Source organism: Papaver somniferum, chromosome 5, assembly GCF_003573695.1.
Source record: "Papaver somniferum cultivar HN1 chromosome 5, ASM357369v1, whole genome shotgun sequence".
Lineage (NCBI taxonomy): Eukaryota > Viridiplantae > Streptophyta > Magnoliopsida > Ranunculales > Papaveraceae > Papaver > Papaver somniferum.
Genome location: NC_039362.1, coordinates 18,473,591 through 18,488,245, shown reverse-complemented (window position 1 = coordinate 18,488,245; position 14,655 = coordinate 18,473,591). Strand labels below are relative to the sequence as shown.

The 14,655-nt window shown below is 35.2% G+C and overlaps 2 protein-coding genes across 2 annotated transcripts; both read left to right on the top strand.

Moving 5' to 3' along the window:
• Positions 1-7,575: 7,575 nt before the first annotated feature.
• Positions 7,576-9,891, top strand: LOC113277302. The gene is made up of 7 exons (XM_026526429.1): positions 7,576-7,689; positions 7,838-7,917; positions 8,800-8,838; positions 8,945-9,055; positions 9,134-9,236; positions 9,319-9,401; positions 9,481-9,891. The coding sequence occupies exons 1-7, from the start codon at positions 7,644-7,646 to the stop codon at positions 9,604-9,606; spliced, it is 588 nt and encodes a 195-aa protein (XP_026382214.1). The 5' UTR covers positions 7,576-7,643; the 3' UTR covers positions 9,607-9,891.
• Positions 9,892-10,413: 522 nt separating this feature from the next.
• Positions 10,414-11,266, top strand: LOC113277301. The gene is made up of 2 exons (XM_026526428.1): positions 10,414-10,914; positions 11,002-11,266. The coding sequence occupies exons 1-2, from the start codon at positions 10,732-10,734 to the stop codon at positions 11,137-11,139; spliced, it is 321 nt and encodes a 106-aa protein (XP_026382213.1). The 5' UTR covers positions 10,414-10,731; the 3' UTR covers positions 11,140-11,266.
• Positions 11,267-14,655: the final 3,389 nt, after the last annotated feature.

The following is a 14,655-nucleotide window of genomic DNA, read 5'->3' as shown; positions in this document are numbered from 1 at the left end:
AACCATAATTATCGTCCTTTTTTTTATCGTTATATATCCTTATTGAGATTTTTGTTAAGTTAAGTTTAATGTGATACTAATTGGTATATACTAACATTACTATGTTAAAAATATTATTACTTTTATTATCATCTATAATTACTACTATAATATTTTTGTTATTAATATTGATGGTCAACTATGATTCTAACTACTCTTAGAAATATTATTGAGTCTCAAAAGTATTATTAAAATTTTATGTAATTAGTTTGTTTACTCTTCGTAAGTCAATGTGTTCAGTATATTTCCATGTGATTTACAAGTTCTATCAATAATACAAATTTCACTATTTCTATAGTATTAGATTGTCTACGTGTTCATGCTTTTAAGAATAATTATTCTCAAATCCTTATTAGCTAAAACTATTGGTGTATCCTACAATTTTTACTTCAATACATACACAAAAAACCAAACAAACAAATCAGTCATTCAAATAATTCTTTTAATTAATGATTACTTTTAGTGATTAAGATTTATCTCACAAACCCAACCCAGTTCTAAGCTAATCTAGTTCACTAACTGGCACTGGCTATTCCTATTGTTTCCCAAATAAGATCTAATAGTGAGCTCTGCTACCAACTTTGTAGCACCCCCTAAGCTAGCAGCAGACTAATCCAAGAGATTAACTAAATAAAGAGGCACCAAGAATCTAAATCATTTACTTAAATATTCGATAAAAAAATCTGCTATAAAACTTGACCCAAAACTAACCCCGCTCAGAAATATATATACAAGATCTTCTCTCAAATGATACATATATAATAGTCATTTGGTTTACAATTAAAATATACAACATAATAAACATATCAAAATATAATCAGCTAACGAAGTCAACTTCTCGGAGCTTTCACTGCGCAACTCAGATATGTCTCTGAAACTGAAAGTGGGAATAATTAATATTTAACTTCTAAGTAATCATAAGCAAGAGTTGAAAAACAATACAAGTTTTTCCGAAATATTAAATAGTGACTTAGTCACTGAAGTAAACATACATGTATATGGAACAAACTCCTTCTTTCAATCAATGTACTAATATGGTTGTGAATCCCTAAATACCGACAATTCACACCTAATAGCTATGGATGCCACCAAGACCATGATGACCAAGTCTAAAAAATAAAAGCTTAACTAAAGTAGGTATAAATGTGAAGGAGCTATCCTATATGCCACAAGTGGAAATTCTCATTTCCCATAACAATTCATATTGACAACAGAACATTACAAGCCTTTTCCAAATCGTTGAAAGATTCGCAGAATCAACAGAATTATCATAATGCAATTTAAACAAAGCATGGAATGCACAGACAGACAATGCATGAATTTTTTAAGCATAAACTTTTGTAAAAGCAACAATAATGGTTACAAAAGAGTCAAATGTATTCCCACCTCTTTTGATGACAAGCCACGCCTACCTCGAGATCCACGATCCTCTGGTTCGTTCTTTGAATCGATTGTTGTTAATACATACTAACTGTTAATCATACAAGAAGTCTAAGAATCTAGCCAAAATGGCTTACACAAGAATCATACAAGTCTATCTAATGGTTCTATGCCCATTTAAGGGTTTACATCTTTTATTTATGAACGATTTTTTTTGGGGACCATGATTTTTCTTGGGGGACCATGGTTTTATTTTGGGTAAAGACATTAGAAGTAAATCTAGGTCACCCTTTATCTAGATATTTATATTAATACCTAAATTACCCTCCTGATTAATTTTGGTTGATGATTAGCTAGTGTTAATAATAGTTAGTGTAATGATTAGTGAGATGATTAAGTTAAAGATGATTAGTGAGATTAAAAAATCAGATGAGTTTTTTTTAAAGAAGTAGAATTATTGAGAGAGTAAAGTTAGAGAAGATGAAGAAGAAAAACATGAAAAACGATGGATTTTACCAACCACAACCGGAGGAAGGGTATTTGGGTACCCAGGTATGCTTCAAACTTAGATAATGTTGGTTGAATTGCTCCAAACTTTCAAAAAAAATGAAAATTTTTATGTAAATTTGGGCAAGTTCGGTTAACCATATGTCAACAACATGTAACCGAACACATCTGAAAGTGTAGTACGGTTACCATATGTCAAGAACATGTAACCGAACACACCTGTAAGTGTAGTTCGGTTACGTTTTCCAAACACGCAGGTTACCGAACTCGCTCGTTAATGGAGGTTTTGGTCGTATAGTGCAATGTTCGGTTACCTAGGATAAAATGGTAGGTAACCGAACTTTGAACTTGACAATTTATTTGAGTACATCTTGTGTGTTCGGTTAGTTTGCAAACTTCAACGCAACCAAGTTCCCAACCGAACTTCAGGTTAAAAGTAACCTAGTGTTAGAAGTTCGGTCGGTTAGCAAACTTCAACATATTTTGCGAATCAACCGAACTGGGCTTATAGGTAGAGTTCGGTTACAAAGAAAACTTAATAATTTTGTAAACAAATCGAACTTATGGACTTGTATTGTTCTAATACAAGGAGTTCGGTTAAAAGTATTTTTTTGCGAATCAACCGAACTTTGAGTTCGGTTAAGAAAAAAATAATTTGTGATAACCGAACTTTTTACTGAAAAAAAAACTCCATTAAACCTCTCTGCAACTTCCATTTTCAACTCATTTTGATGATTAGTTCTCATTTATTCAACCAAAAACGAATGACAAGTAATGGGTTTGTGAGAATATCTTTGTTAATGTTTTAAATTAAGCTATATATATAGTGGTGGTGGTAATCAGAGGTGGTGCTGGTAATCGGTGGTTGTTGGTGGTGATAATTGGAGGAGGTGGTGGTGGTAATCGGAGGTGGTGGGCGGTGGTAATCGGTGGTTGTTGGTGGCGGTGGTGGTAATCAGCGGTGGTGGTAGTAATCGGTGGTAGTAATCGGCGGTGGTGGGAGGAGGTGGTGGTTATATATATATATAGAGAGAGGTGGTTATCGTGTTGGTTTTAAATTAAATTAGGTTAAGGGTAGGTAAGTCATTTCAATGTTCTAGGACACCCCTTATAACTATAGGGAAGGTTGCCTAATAAGACCATGGTCCCCAAAAAAACCATGGTCCCTAAAAAATCATTCTTGTTTATCTATCTTTAACATAGCTAAGGTTTACTAATTGAATTAGGTTGTTTCTCTAGTCCATTAGCTAAGTATTATGAATATCTACAACCTTGTAGAAGAAACCAAAGGCCAATTCGGACCATAAGTGGTCCAAACACTAAATAAGATTGCTGGCCTTAAGCCCAAGCCCATGGGCCTGATCCAGCACAACCCACTAGTCCGTCCCACTACACAAGACCTGGCCCAACAGGGACAATCTAACGGTCACTGACGGTTAAATGGGCCCACGTCCAGTCAAGGTCAAGTCCAGGGTAAATGGTCAACGATTCAAGACTAGTGACTCAGTGGGTCAAACCCGATTCGACTCAGTCTAAAAAGGTTAACTCGATTCAGTCAGAATAACTGAGTCAGACAAGATTAAACTAGTCAGAATCTGACTTATACAGGAATTCAGGGCAATCAATAAAAACATCCCTTGGTACAAAAAGAACTCTAACACCAGTTCAACAAGGAAACTCTCTAATGTTTAGTTTTACTAACTCAATTCTATCCAATAAGATCAATACATAAATACTCACTTCAACATAATTCTAAAATTTAAAGTATAATTGCAATTTAATTTTTACCTGTAATTGCAGCTTTAGTCCATACACAGATCATCTCAACATAAACATCATTCCCTGTACATTACCTAATCTCCATCAGTGCAACAAGTTACAACTATCACTCTCGAAACAGTTCATAAACCTCCACCATCCACTCAGATAACATTCCTCCACCAATTCCATGAGCTGCAACTCCATACAAAAACACTAATGTAGAACACTATTCATCTACACATACCCTTGCACCTTACAGCACCACCACAATTAACTTCAACAACATCTTCCTCACATTCATTCATCTAATTCCATCTCCCTGCAATTCACCCCAACAATCACTATTACCAAGCTCAATTACCATAACTTCATAATCACAATCTTCACAGCTGCAACGACAAACATCCAAACTTCTTTCAAAACACAGCCATTGAAACTCCGCTATAGCAGCATCATTATCAACTATTCTTCCAACTTGCCACATATCTACACCACCAGACTTCACTACACCATAAAACCAGTATATACAATTCAACTGAGTCACGATAACCATAGAACTTTATATTGTGTTATCGTGTTTATCTACTAATAATCTGATAGATTTTGTGGTGTGTGTTTGCCGTTTGATATTAGATTACTAAGCATTTATATATATGAATAATATATTGAATGATTACAGTGATTTGAACTGGGGTTGTATTTATGACTTGAACATGGTTGAGTGTTTGGCTGTTGCATCTAACTGTGAAGGTCAGTGAACCAGGTGGGTGTTTGTCGTGGATTTTGGAGAATCTGAGATGCACATTATCCGAGTAAACATAATGGAAGAAGTCAAGTGTTACAAACCCACCCAAGGAGGAAGTAATTACCTCTTTTTTTCTGCTTTTCGCTTGTTACTGTTTTTTGAGCTTTTCACAGTATGTTTTGATAATGTTTCTTCTGTTTTGGTTTCAACAGCTGGAATTAAAACAGAAAAGTTATACTTTGGGATATGAAAGGGAGGGAATGTTGAGTCTATCATCAGAGGTGTTGTACGAGCCGAATTTCAGAAGCTTCCTGATGGTAGTAAGTAAAACTAAGGGTATCATGCATGAGTCTCATACTTGATGATACTATTCTTTTTATTATACCGAAGTATGCCATATGTTGTTGTTGATCCTCAGTTTATGTCCAGGATATACCAACTGAATGTGTAACTTCCGATTACACATTCCATATGCATGTGTAACTTTAGGTTACACTAGTCGTGTCATGTGTAACTTCCGGTTACACTAGTTGTATTACACATCTATTTAAGTTCTTATTGCAACTGATATCTTAATTGTAATTTATTCACTTAGTTCCTGCAAATTAGTAAAACAGTTTATTTTTCCAGTTGTGCATTTTTATCCTTTTTAAGGAGTCTATGGATCTACTTATTACAGAACGTTGAGAGATGAAAATGGTGCGGATTCTGACAAGGGGAAGAAAGTTGAGACTGTCGGCGATGAGATGAAAATTTTATGTGATTAAAGTGTCAGCTATGGTTTTTAGGTAATGCATTACTGTGTAAATTGTTTGGTTTTCTGTATATTTTGGTAAAATGTGTATCATGCATGCTGGGGAGTTCCATACTTAGAAGATTCTATTTCAGGGACCTATAATTTTATAATGCATGTTGGGTGATGTCTGGAAGGAACTAGTTTCATGTCTTAACGTCACCAAACAAGAATTTTTTGTGCTATATTCATCCTTGGCATTCAACTTTGTATTTCCATCAGTGTTGGTACCGGTAAGAGCAACATGATCATCCTCTAGTGTATAACATCACCAAGCTTATAGTAGTAAATGGTTTCTTTCTGATCTCTTATTTCAGGATATTCTAGCAGTTTACGCCTAGATAGATAAGGATGTTGGCTACTTTCAAGGTAAGCAGTGATGATCCTTTGCTTTTTATAGTTGAAAATGTGTGTTTAGGAATTTGTTAGTCTAATGTGAAACTAGAATTGGTATGCTATGGATGTGTAACTAGTAATTACACATGTATGTTTGTGTTCTGCCTTTGTGCGTTCGACTAATTTTCTGTGTACGTAGAGCTCAGAATTTACATATATATAAGTAACCTCCTTTCTAAACAAGACATATTTCGTTGCAAATAGAATACTAGTCAGTGTTTCCATACACGGATAATTAAAACTCGCATTCCTTGTTTTTATGCAGTTTTGAGATGCGAGCCAGTTTAAACATCCCTAGGTTATTCTCGGCCACTCTGAAAGAAGGGAATTGTTAAATGAATAATCATTTTTGCTTGCAGATAAGCTGAATTGCTATTGATATGTATAGCTCTTGTGGAACATCATGCTTTCCTTTAGGTGGCTATTGTTATGTATAGATTCTTGTGCATTTTATTTGGCTATTCAGCTGATAACCTTTTCGACCCTCCTGATACTGTTGCAGGTATATCTTTGGAGCATTAGGAGCACACCAAGACGACTGGTTAACTAAAAATGGCAATCATTTTGCCTTTTCCCTCATGTTTTCAACCTCGGAGAAATTATCGTAGTCATTGCATGCGCATATGTAACTGATAAACAGAAAAATAATTGTAAATGAAATTTTTATTTCAATAACAATTGAATATATGTTTCTTTTTTGACGTGTAACTGTTGAGATAAACATCTATATGCATGTGTAACTTGTCGATACACATGTTATACGCATGTGTAACTTCTGCTTACACGTGTAACTGTTGAGATAAATTATTTTTATAATTTTGGGCCTGAATATAATTTATTTTAACTATGAGCCTGAATTTAAATTTTATTTAATTATGGGCTTGACAATATGCATAAGGGTATCAAAGTCTTTTAATATTTTAGGGTCTAGATTTAAGCTTCTTTTAATTAAGGACCTCATATTATGGATTATTCATGGGTTGGGCTTTAGCCTAATTTTCCCTTTCCTAATTAAGCCAACCGGACCAGTGAGTGCCGGGATGATGGTACCCGCAATTAAAATCTAGTACTACTATAGTCTGTCGGTTACGTGTCGGGTCCCCCGCTGAGTCAGAAAAAACTTTGACTAAAATAAATCAAAAGACTAAAAAACCCCTTTCAGTTAACCATTAATCCATTGGAAGTGGGGGTGTTCATGGTCGGTTTTGGTTCGGTTTCTAGCCAAACCAAAACCGAAACCAATACTATTGGTTTCTAAAAATCTAAACCAAACCAATCCATTAACCATTGGTTCGGTTTCCAAATGGTTCCAGTTGGTTTCGGTTTGTCCCAGTGGTTTTTGGTTAACCAATAATTATGTCAAACCAAAAAAAAAAAATACACAAATTTACAGAAAAAAAATCGTAGTTGCCGATAGTATTGGTTTACACAAATTTACAGACAAAAAAAATAAAAAAAATAAAAAAAATATCAAGAATAGTTAAAGCTTACTCTAATTCTAGAGATCAAAAGAAGATATATAATATATCTTAATTTAGTTATTGACAAAAAAATCGAGAAGGAAGACGGGAAGAAAAAAGTCGAGTAGCAGCAGCTGTAGTTGGGGGTGGAGAAGGGAGGCGACTGAGAGAAGGAGAAAGAGAAAGAGGGAGAGTATCATAATGAAATATTAGATTTAGAGTTTCTATTTATCCTCTAAATCAATGGGTAGAATCTAATACTTGTAAATCGACGACAGAAACTAAATTTAAAAATTAATCGGTTTTCCAATGGTTTTTGGTTCGATTTTAGAGGTCAAACCAAACCAAAACCAACACTATCGGTTTTTTACTTTCTACACCGTAACCAATCTATTAGTAAATGGTTCGGTTTGGTTTCTTCCTAATTGTGTTTGGTTTGGTCCGGTTCCAGTGGAAAACCCAAACCATGTTCAGCCCTAATTGGAAGTGTTGGGAAATAAAAATCAAATCTTTATTCTTCTTCTTTCCATTAGAATAAAAATCAAATCGACAGAAAATATCCATGGCGATTGAATATGATGGTGAAATTTATCAACTCGTAAACGCAGGTATCTCATCTGATTTATAGACAAATTTTGGATTTTTTTTCAAAACAAAAGATGAGATTTTGATGAAAGTTCGCGAGGAGTTTTTAATTTTTAGTTCATGTTGTCTGATACTATGGAATCGATTGGCTTGTGTTGTCATGTTTTATAGAGGACGATGTGGACAGCAATACCATACCAGATGATGCTGATCAGTGTCTTGATGCCCTCTTATCTGGAGCTGTCGACATGGTAAACCCAAACTCCTTTTTTTTTTCTTGGTCATAGTATCCTCTATATCCTGATGTCAAATGCAAAAGTTACAAGTGCTTTTGTTGAAATTTCGGAACTGTCTTCTCTGAATTTAAGGGCTGAATCTGCATTATCCAAAATAGTTGGTGGCAGTGATAGAATACAAAACCGATTAGCATAGTGTTTTCCTTCCAGGAAAGTTAGTATTTCTACTGAATGCTTCTGGTACCCTCCTAAATTGTGTTGTGATGGAGCATCGTTGAACAATCCAGGCTTGGCAGGAGCTGGTGTTGTGTCTAAAAATGCTGCCTCTAAGTGCTTAGGGACTGTTAGTTTTGGCCTTGGAGAAACTACAAATTGTATGGCACAACTTTTAGCGATCACGTGTGTCCTGGAGTGGGCTATTTAGTTTGGTTTTCAAAGAATTAAGGTGCGGTCAGATTCTTACAGTGCTATTCAGGCTTGTGCTTCTGCTAACTTGCCTTGGTGTATACAACATAGATGGTTAGCTGTGTGTGCTAGCTATGAAATGGTAACCTTTGAGCATGCTTACCGGGAGATAAATTTCACAGTGTATAACCTGGCTAAGAGGGGTTGCAGTTTGCAACAAGGTGAAAGCATAAGTAACATTGGGAGGCCAAACTTTATCAATAATATTGAAATGCCTGCTGTAGCTTATTTTAGATTTCAATAGTTAATCCAAATTTTGACTTATTAAAAAAAAAGTATTTCATCCCAATATGCTAATCCATTGTGCATTTATCTTTTTATCATTGGAAAAAAAGCCTATGTATTTATCTTTTCATAACTGGAGGATTTCCCCAACTTGTCTGCGGACTTGCTTAATAAATTTTTCTCTTGCTGTCAACTTTATTTCGACAGGACAAATTGCTAAGTTCTTATTTGCTGCTTTGGGCTGAGGTATCACTTTTCTTCAGATCCATAATACAACATACTTCTACTAGTTTGTAATCTCGTTCATGTGAATGGTTATGGTTTCCATAATCTTATTTTGGAATTTTTTTAGCATGAAAATGAAAGAGCAGAATGCAAGAAGAGGTTTGAGAAATGTTCCAGAAAGAAACTTCGACTGTTTTGCGATTACCTAAGAATCCAGGATGCTTCTTCTTTCGGAAAGGTAAGATTAATACTTTGCGGTTTATAGGTTTATGATCTGCCGAGCGATTTTAGAAGCTTCTCTTGTTTGTTTTTTCAGGCAGATCTTGTACGGAAAATAATTGATTGGGTGGAACATAAAGCTGCTGAGGAGATGCATAAAAAGAACCAGGAGGAGGAGCTCAAGAAGAGAAGGAAACTAGGTAATTATATAAGGTCAATATGTTGGTTTGTCTTTTTTTACATTTTCTGTTGCTAATTTGAGTTTGGATTGCTCAACTCTAGGAGGACCTAGCTATGGAGATATACAGACAGCTCTTTGGAAAGCCTTAAAGATAGCTGGGAAACGGAAACCTCATAATAATCTTGTATGAGTAAAATCTTAGAAGCTGTTTTATATTCCCATGTTGTTTATATCTTTGTTTCTCATATCCATCTCTACTGTAGGTCAAGATTGCGAGCACAATTCTTGAAAAGAAGTTGGACGCTGAGGATGAAAAGGTAAAAAGGGCACTGTTGTATGTGTTGGAAAATTTTGATGGCAATTGGAGAGAAGGAAGTAGCAAGCAATGAAAAATAACAACACACAGAAGGTGCTGCTGAGTGACAAGGTGGTGGGGAGAGCTTCTTGTTTGCTATACGAGTCTGTATGTGGGTTCTGTGCTGTGTTATAAATGTTAATTTATTAGAGTTAACTTATGTCCCTTCGCTTATATAACTTATATTTATTAGAATGATTTCCCTTCGCTTTGTGTTAACTTATGTGAAATCCAGTGGAAGTAGCCAGCCTTAATTAATCACTTTAAAAAATAATAATAGTAATAATAATAATAATATTGCTTTTGTGGTTTTAAAGCACGTAGACTTCTTCTAAATGATTTGTTTATGAATCATCCTGGTGAAATATTTGTCATGAATCACTTTACAGCTCGATATGTAGTTTTTTCTTAGGTTGTGACCTCGTGTGCTTCTTTGGTTTTGGAAGCAACGGAATGGTATGAAAATTGGTGCTTGAGTTTACTTGTCTCATACACTGAACTTCCTTAAGTTGTCAAAACACCTTTCTAGTTTTGTTCCATTTTTTTTTCATACCATTCGTAAGCAAAGCAAAAGTGTGTGTTCGCTACTCCAAGGATGCACCCTGGTCCTTGTGTTCAGATATACCAGAAAGTCAAGACCTGGCAATCAGATGGAGGAGAAGGTAATGCCACAGACTGTTGATGGTGAGATTGGTAAAATTTTCTTTATTGTGTTATTCTGGTTTCTGTAATTATTTGTCACATTTAGAAGAGAGCAGCACAAATCAATGATTCTTCAGTGTAGTCTGACATGTTGAATGCTCGAATCAATGAGTCTTCACTCTTCATGACCAAATTCTCATGTACTAGTATAATTTAGGGGTTATACTTTTTGGGATTCAGGGAGTATTGTATTATTTTAGGGTTAGTCAAGCGTTCAGTTTTATTGTTTGCTCATGTGTATCCAGGGATGCAATTTGGTATTTTAGTTAAATTGATTCTACTTGAGATTTGCAGGAGTCTGTAAACTGTTTTTCTCGTGTTTAGTTTATTTATTAGAAACTCTTTTTGTTTTCCCTTTTCGAATACTAGTCTCACTGTTAATTAATGGTTTCTGTGATCAAATCTGAAACCAAGAGTGCTGGGGCAAAGCAGATGTGGGATAGATGATGATGATGAGATGCGAGACAAGAATGAAGGTATGACAAGAGATTGCCTGAAACTTGCTGAGGATATACTTTCAATATTTTCTGAAGGTGACAACAGGGGCAGGGAGCACAAGCTTTCAATATTTGCTGAGGATATACTCTCAATACGAGATACTGCTCTTGCTAATGACGCCCTAAGTCGTTTCCTAAAAGAGGTTAGTGTAAGCTGTGAGATTTTACAGATTGAAATGAATGTGTTAGGTGCAATGATCTCAAGAACTTGTTGCCTTACGGATTTGCAGTTCATCCTTGTCGAGGAACTTTTGGGGGAAGGGAACGTACAAGTCTTGGTTTCCACTGCAACCCTTGCTAAGGGGGTTTGGTTCAAACTTGTGCAGAATGAATTTGAGGTTTATGCACCTTGGGATATGGATACTTAAGTGATTTCCATCCTCATCTTTTTCTTCTTAATCTTTGCATATACTGGATTTGGAAAACGATCAAGGAGTTTATGGTTCAGATGTTTTGTTTGAGGTCAAATTAGTACAGTTACCTTTTGGTTTGGGTACATCATTTCTATGTCCTTACTTTTGAAACCCAATAAATATATCCTTATACATCCTTACTTTTTAATAACCTTATCCATTTAAAATTAGATTACCTTAATACTCTCATACATAATATTTTTCTTTATTTCAAAAATGGGACAAATTTCTTCCTCTACCATTTCACCACCACCACTATCATCATCACGACCAACATTCAACTACCATTCCACCATCACCGTTCAACAACCACCACCTACCAACTGCCACCACCACTAATATTCCACCGCCACTCCTTCACCACCACTATTATACCACCACTAGATCGTCGCCGCCACCACCACCACTAGTCCGCCGCCACCACTGGTTCAGATATTTTTGTATCAACAACAATAGTTGATCCGAATAAAAATAGAACCAACAGTAGAAGTTGATCCATGTAAATGGGCGTGAGTCGAACACGCATCATTTGACATGGAGTTAGTCATGCTACCATTGCACCACAAGTTCAACATTGGAAGAAATTTACATGATTTAAACTACAAGCATGATTATCCTAATCCAAAAAAATGTTGTCAACAATAGGAGTTGGTTGGATCAACAATTGATCCCATAAAAAAATGGGTCAACAACAGGAGTTCATCCATAAATAGGATCAACAACCGTAGTTGATCCATAAAAAATTGGGTCAACAACCGTAATTGATCCCATTTATGGGATCAACATCAAAAATTGATCCCATGAAAACATACAAACGATAACAAATGATCATCACCCGTAACTTCATAAAAAACAACAGCTTCAAGACCATTTTCAGATCTCGACTTCACCACCATTTTCAGATCGATTGCATACCGAATCAACTCCTTCTTCTCTTTATTCAGATCCCAACATCTCGACTTCACCACCATTTTCAGATTGATTGCATAACGAATCAACTCCTTCTTCTCTTTATTCACAGAAACAATGCAACGCCCATCACAATTTTGTACCTAGTTCAACTCGATCTCGAACACAGATTCAAACCCCATTAAAATAGCACCAACACTTCCCATCACCAATTGTAATCCAATGTCGAACATATCCTTCATCTTCTTTGCTAATCTAACTCGACCCCAATCTTAATTTCATCTTAGGAACCCTAATTTCACCTTTCGGCCTTCAATCTCCCAGGTTAGATTTAACAGCAGTAGAACATATTAACAAAATTGAAAATTAAAAAAGAAAAGAAAAAAGAATAACCGTAATAGATCTGTTGATAGCGGTGGCAGAGGTAACGGAGATGGTGGTGCTGGTTGTTGTGGAGGCAGTCGAGATGGTGATGGTGGAGGAGAGATGGAGAAGATGGTGGTGGGAGCGATGATTTTTGTTCTCTGCTATGAGAAGTGAAGAAGAACAAAGAGATCAAGCTAAATAAGGAATTAAAATAATTAGGTTTGTAGAAAAAAATTCATTTTTTCCATCAGGGATATTTGTAAAGAGGCTTAGGGATATTTGTGAAGGCCCATCAAAAGAAGGGACAATAATTTAATTTCCACTTCTGGTTTTGTTAGCTGCATATTGTAATGTGGAGCGAGTAGTTAGGTTGGTAGTTGAAGAATCTGGATGGTCATACTGCGCTCGCTCCTTATGAGGTGATGTTGGAACAATTGCTGAAATCCTCCTGCAAAACAATCACAAAGAAAAACCAAACAAATAATGTTATGGCTGGATCACGACCAAGTCACTCTCTTTAAGACGTTTCGTAGCTCTGTCCAAAATTGTGCAAACAGTTCTTCCATGTCGCGTCGTCCCTAGGATAAAACAGTCGAGTAAATCTCTTTCACAATCACTCTTACACTTTGAGAATATGTGATACTTGTATACTTCTATTTGTTGCTCAAAATCAAATTTCTAGAAAACAAGTGATAATTATACACTAGTTTTCCTTCTCTCTAAATTATGAACTCTCTTCTTATTTTCCAACCAAAATTCTGATTTTGTACTCAAGAGTTTCTATTATTAATGACACTTAATTACCATAAACTTGACCCAATTAACTTCCCCTAAATAAAGCAGTCAAAGAATTAATAACATAATAAATTTCTTTAATGAAAATAATTATGACTATTAAAAATAATTTTAATAAAAAAAGTATAATGGAAATAAAATTTTGTTTTAAAAAATATATTTCCAACAATCCCCCATTTGTATTTTTAAAACATTGGACAAGCTCTATATAGTGACGTGCATAAGTAAAGGTATCTTTCGATTTTGAATCTTTACATAGTGCTAGGCTCTCTAAAATCTGACGATAGAGTGAACATAATTCTTTGAACTCTAGGAGATAAGAAGATTGTCTAATACACACAAAAATATATTAGTGTAAATTCTAAAGCCAGCACATTACGTCCATGTGCTTGAATCCCGGTTTAATGAATGATCTAGAGAACTGCCCATATTCTCATAGAAAGCGGCCACACTTTCACATTCATATTGGTGAGTCTATCAAGAGTACTCCTGTAGCTAAGTACCCCAATCTAAATAGAGATATAGACATCATTAAGAATTTTAGAAACAAAAACTCAACCTTAACTCGCTTCAGGATATCATGCGTGGGATGAATTCTCAAAAGCATGATTCTGTGTCTACATATTATCAGTGACTTAGTTAGTCCCATTTGAACCTACATTTTGGGATTTCCATTCATAGGTAGGGATTACCTTTTGAACCTACTTCTGGAATCTTGAGTTATAGGTTGGGTGTCAATCACGAACAACTATGTCAATATCATTTGTGAATCGTTAATTCCTTTGAACCTATTTCTAGGTGAGTATCCATCACAAATGACTCAATTCTCAATGAGCATCAACATCATCCCATAAGATGTATTCGCACCTTCTTATTAATCCTTTCATCAAAGGATCAACAATAACTCTTTTTATGCCATATATAATCTACTCTCACAGCATAAAAAAACTAATTTCTATCACCTTATATGTCGACTCTACCGTTGTAATTAACGGTTCTCAACTATTGCAATAGCCGCGGTACTATCGCATTGGATTAGTATGTATGTTCTTCCTCTATCTAGTAGAGGACGGAATCACTCCATCCATTAGAGGATTCATTTGAGAGGATATCCAATCAACATCGCAATAATATCCTTAAAGGATTGCGGTAAACATTTTTAGATAATATATTTATAGGTTTAAGGTTCTTTTCAGAGACCTTACAACCTTCTCAATGTTTTACTAATTATCCATACATGGATTATTAGTAAATCTGCATATATGTAACCCCCACTACAGAAGTAATATACATATAGTCCATCATGTATCAAGAACCAATGCCATGCTACCATACTCTTTTTTTTTTCTAGTTCAATCACACACAATCACAAGCACTATAATACTAGAATTAAATGAGTGA

Bases quoted from the DNA above. Each gene is read 5' to 3' on its own strand.
- LOC113277302 (XM_026526429.1), top strand. From the start codon at position 7,644: ATGGCGATTGAATATGATGGTGAAATTTATCAACTCGTAAACGCAG. The intron at 7,918-8,799 runs GTAAACCCAAAC...TTATTTCGACAG, and splicing joins TATCTGGAGCTGTCGACATG to GACAAATTGCTAAGTTCTTA. The intron at 9,237-9,318 runs GTAATTATATAA...GCTCAACTCTAG, and splicing joins CAAGAAGAGAAGGAAACTAG to GAGGACCTAGCTATGGAGAT.
- LOC113277301 (XM_026526428.1), top strand. From the start codon at position 10,732: ATGCGAGACAAGAATGAAGGTATGACAAGAGATTGCCTGAAACTTGCT. The intron at 10,915-11,001 runs GTTAGTGTAAGC...ACGGATTTGCAG, and splicing joins TAAGTCGTTTCCTAAAAGAG to TTCATCCTTGTCGAGGAACT.